At 53.5% G+C, this 4887-nt stretch overlaps 1 protein-coding gene and 1 gene segment (V, D, J or C); one reads left to right on the top strand and one right to left on the bottom strand.

Annotated features, from left to right (window-relative positions):
- The window catches only part of LOC103894303, a 14005-nt gene extending 12948 nt beyond the window's left edge, over nucleotides 1-1057 (top strand). The window contains 2 exon segments of the mRNA XM_009273650.2: nucleotides 720-996; nucleotides 999-1057. Coding sequence (XP_009271925.2) covers nucleotides 720-996; nucleotides 999-1057 — 336 coding nt within the window.
- Nucleotides 1058-3079: 2022 nt separating this feature from the next.
- LOC103894304 lies at nucleotides 3080-4452 on the bottom strand. The segment is given in 3 exon segments: nucleotides 3080-3131; nucleotides 3196-3553; nucleotides 4370-4452. Coding segments are annotated over 3 exon segments (459 nt in total).
- Between the last annotated feature and the right edge of the window lie 435 nt (nucleotides 4453-4887).

Genomic DNA, 4887 nt, shown 5'->3' on the forward strand with positions numbered 1-4887 from the left:
AGGAGGCTGAGGGGAGACCTCATCGCTCTCTACAACTACCTGAAAGGAGGTTGTAGTGAGGTGGGGGTCAGTCTCTTCTCCCAAGTAACCAGCGATAGGATGAGAGGAAATGGCCTCAAGTTGCGCCAGGGGAGGTTTAGATTGGACATGAGGAAAAATTTCTTTCCTGAAATAGTGGTTAAACATTGAACCAGACTGCCCAGGGAAGTGGTGGAGTCCCCATCCCTGGAGGTATTTAAAAGACGAGTAGATGAGGCACTTAGGGACATGGTTTAGTGGGCATGGTGGTGTTGGGTTGATGGTTGGACTCAATGATCTTAGAGGTCTTTTCCAACCTCAATGATTCTATGATTCTATGATTCTGTGAACTCATCTGGTTGTCTTACTTTACAATGTTTATGTTGGGTAGGCTGGATCTCTGTCCAAATTTTCCCCACAGAGAATTTAAAATCTTTTGCAATTTTACGTTTCACAGCATTTTCTTATTACTTTCAGGCTGCAAAATGACATCGTATTTCGGCCTGTCATCTTCAACCTATGTTGAAGCTTTTTTGTCATCATCTGTGCACCAAGCTGGGTAGCCTGAAGCTTCGTGCTTCTGGTGGAGGTAGAGATTTAGATAGTCTGAGAAGAAAACACTCATGGTGGGGTGATGGATGCATGGCAGACTGCTCCTCACTTGTCCCTGTGCTCTGATTCCTCTCTGCCTTCTCTCCCAGGTCCACCTCCAGCCCAGAGACATGTCATGCTACAACCAGTGCCTGCCATACCGGCCCTACGGCCCAACCCCGCTGGCCAACAGCTGCAATGAGCCCTGTGTCAGGCAGTGCCAGGACTCTACCGTCGTCATCCAGCCCTCCCCCGTGGTGATGGCCCTGCCTGGCCCCATCCTCAGCTCCTTCCCACAGAACACCATTGTGGCCTCCTCCACCTCCGCTGCTGTTGGCAGCATCCTCAGCTGTGACGGAGTGCCCATCACCTCTGGGTGCTGTGACCTCTGGCATTTCCAAGCGGCTACTGTGGCAGAAGGTGCCCCTCCTGCTTAATCTCCAGGTGACAGCCCAGACAAGGACCCCAGGAACCCAGAATCTGATGCCAGATGAAGGACAGAGATCCTGGCCATTGATTTCAGAGAGACTGAGCATCCAGTGCTGCCCTTCCAAAGGAGGGCAGCTGGAGCTCTGAAAACATGGCCAAAGTCTAACTTCCTTGCCTTCCACTCTCTCCCATCTCTTTCTTGTCCTCTGTTTTCTGGGCTGTAAGACCTCCAGAGCCAACCTGTGGAATCTGCTGAGCCCTCTCCCTCTGTAGGGCAGGCAGATGGATGCCCTGTGTGATCTCCGCCATGGGCAATGGGCACAGACTTTTGGCAGCTGGTGATGCTCTCCCTGCTGTGGAAAACTCCTCTAGAAGTGAACTCATTTCCCTCTTCAGAGTCATTGAAGTTTTCTGCATCCCAGGCAGCTGGTGGCTCTCCCTGCTGTGGAAAACTCCTCTAGAAGTGAACTCATTTCCCTCTTCAGAGTCATTGAAGTTTTCTGCATCCCAGCCTCTGCCTCCACATATTCCTTTTCTTGATGGACATTGTCTGGAGTTGCCAAGGAAGAAAGGCATTGCCTTGGGTGGCAGGGCATAAGGTGGGGGCACAAATGGAAGAGAAATGGGAGGGTGGGACACAGGGCAATGGGGCCCTTCCAGTCACTGTCCCTTGGAACTGAGGAAGACATACTCAGCTCCCCAGCCAGTGGTGATCAGGCCCTGCATTCTGGCATCCTGCTCAGATATGGCCTCTTGGCCTCAGACCATGTCCTGTAGATGGGGAGGTTGACCACTGCTATCCCCCAGTGAGGAGCCCAGTGCTGCTGGAGGCTCTGAGAGGTCAGCAGCTCACAAGCCTGTGAAGAAGGAAATCCCTCCTGCTTTGGGTAGCCCTGTGCTGGGAAAAGCAGCTCCATTAGAAGATGGTCTCAAAGGTTGCAGGAGAGATGATGGTACGAAAAAAAGCCTTCAAAACAGCCCCAGACCTTCTCCTCCTCATCCTCCTACCTGTTCCCAGAATGAGGGAGCATGGCCTGCACCCAAGGGCAACCGTAGCAAGGACAAGTCACCTATACACCTCCCTACCCCCAAACAGTTCCCTGCACAGCCCAGCAGTTCCAGAGATGTGCAGGCAGCTCACAGATTGATGTTGAAATCAGCCTGACCAGGCCACACACCAGGACCCTCATGCCTCTTACACACCCCCAGCTCCCACCAGATGTGCCTGCTGTTCCCCCAGGCATGAGGCAGCTTTCACCAAGGCCAGCTCTTCTTCTGGCAGGGCCTGTTGTCCACCTCTGCCTGGTGGACTCTTCTCGCATTGAGATCTTGGATAGAGCTGTACAGCCTGGTCTCACTGCAGAAGAAATGAGGCAGGGTTGGGGAAAACCTACGATACACACCTCCAGCTCCCACCAGATGTGCCTGCTGTTCCCCCAGGCATGAGGCAGCTTTCACCAAGGCCAGCTCTTCTTCTGGCAGGGCCTGTTGTCCACCTCTGCCTGGTGGACTCTTCTCGCATTGAGATCTTGGATAGAGCTGTACAGCCTGGTCTCACTGCAGAAGAAATGAGGCAGGGTTGGGGAAAACCTACGAGGTAGGGCATGAGAAGGGCTCCAAGGATGGGCAGAGTGTACTGGGGAGAGCAGGTCCTCCAGATCTCAGCACACGGCCACACAGCAACTGGAGGGTCCACAGGGTAGTTCTGAGTATTTTCCACAATTGTTGTAATCATGTAATCCAGGAAGGAGCTTTGTGACATGGCATGTTATTTATGTTTTTCACCTTACTTTGAAATCTGACCTGTGAGGGACACATCCCAGAGCACGTACTCTAAAAGACAGGCTCACAGGAAACCCTGAATAAGCAATGTGCAGCAGGGAAAACCAGAAAGCAAAGAACAGCAGCAAGGAACCATTGCACAAGCAATCCCAACCTCCTGCATTGCCCATCAGCTCACCAGAGCCACGGGCAGAATAACCGGATAACCCACGGTGAAAACAAAGTAACATGAGACTCTTTCACCACCTTCTCCTTCCTCTCAAGCCACTGACACTGTTCTCTCCTGGAAGAGGATCTTGAAGTGCAGATCCCTGGGTGCACAGGGGAAACAGTGCTACCAGGGGAGAGCTCAGGGCCCCTTCCCCCAAACTCAACCTTGCATAGACACATCCCCTCCCTCCCCTGGCTGGTGGCACAGCCAAGGAAGCTCCCTGCACCAGGGTGTCTTGCACTGCACAGAGGTACAAGGCACTGTCAGAGACCTCGATTTCCTCCAGCTGCAGGAGGCTGTATTTCCCTGTGGTGTTCAGCAACGTGGTGAGATGGCTGCTCTGCTTGGAGCCAGCTGCTGCCTGATACGAGACCAGCTGGGGAGCTTGGCCTTTCCTCTGCTTTTACCAGAGCAAGCCATAAAAGTAGGAGGCCTGGTATGTGCAGGTTGTCTGGAAGGTGTCTCTCTCCTCTACTGTGACTTGTCCTTCTTGCTGGGTGACGGTGGTCTGCCCCATGGTGCCTGGAAGAAAGTGAAGGTCAGCAGCTCGGCAGGGAAGGACTCTGGGAAGCAAATCAGGAGTGTCCCTTGCCCTTTTGGAAATTCTTGAGGCCTGTGGACAGCCAGGTGAAGAGTAGTTTTGGGCCGGAGCTCAGAGCTCTCAGCCCAGCGTGGGTCCTGAGGAGAGCTGTGCTGTGTCCCTGCTCGTCCTCCCTGCTCCTGCTCCTACTGCCCGGAGGAGCAGGGAACAGCCTGTCATGCCTGACATTTGTGTGCTGGGACCAGCACCCCTCCAGCAGGTGGAGGGGCCCAGGGAGCTATGGCAAAAAGATTCATCCTGCTTCCCCACACCTCTTATCTCAGAGGGCTCCTAGCTCCTCGAGTACACTCAAAGCTCACTTTAGAAAGAGGTATCGATGGCTGTGTTGCCAACCAGGAGGAACCTGGAAGCTGTGGCTGACACGTGCCTGCCAGAAGGGCACAGCCTGGGCACATTATTAATGTTAGTGGGAGCTAGAGCTTTAAAATCCCTGTAGTACCTTTGAGAAGATTTGCTTATTTTGGGGAGAAATGTGGGGCTGCAGAGACAGCTGAGATCTCCTATGGTGGCAGGAGGGGGATCAGAAGAGAGGAGTAGAGAGCGATAGATTGAAGGGGAGAGAAAAGCAAGAGAAAGGCTCTGAGGTATCTCTTCTCTCTCTTCTGATTTCATTTCCATCAGTAAGACCGTTTTGAGAGAACGGGTGCAAAACCACAAATGTGAGCCAACAGTTCCCAGTGTTTTTCTGCTGTCCAAGAGTATTTCCACACATTGACCTGATAAGGCTGGGGACTTACCCAGCAGTTGCCCCAGGAAAGCCGTGAGGACGAGATAGCCGAGGTGCATGTTGAGACCGACCTGCCTGTTGGCTGAGTGAGAGAGAGTCAGAAAACCACCTCCCAGCCCCGAGATAACAGAGCTGCCAGAAACGACTCTGTTGGGGGAGCGGAGGAAGAAGCGGGGAAGAGAAGTGATCTGTTCTTCCTGTGCCTGAAATGCTCCTTCGGGGTTTCTCCCTCCTCCAGCAGCAACACCTGTGGCTCCCTCAGGGGCCCTGGGGGCCCCAGTCGTGGGAAGGGGCTGTTCCCGGTCAGCTCGCAGTGGAGCCCTCACCTCCCCAGCTAGAATCGCCTGCTCTTCTGCACACCCACTGCTGGGCCATTTGGGAGGTCAGGGATTTCCTCCCCACTGAGGTTTCACATCTTCCTCTGGGGTCCTCAGCTCTCTGAGGACACTGCTGTTTCTTCTGGGAACAGAAGTCTCTTCTGTTTCTCTCACTTCTCCCCGTTCTTTCCTCAACCACCTGGGAACAAGG

The sequence above is a fragment of the Aptenodytes forsteri genome, unplaced genomic scaffold (assembly GCF_000699145.1).
Source record: "Aptenodytes forsteri isolate BGI_AS27 unplaced genomic scaffold, ASM69914v1 Scaffold527, whole genome shotgun sequence".
Lineage (NCBI taxonomy): Eukaryota > Metazoa > Chordata > Aves > Sphenisciformes > Spheniscidae > Aptenodytes > Aptenodytes forsteri.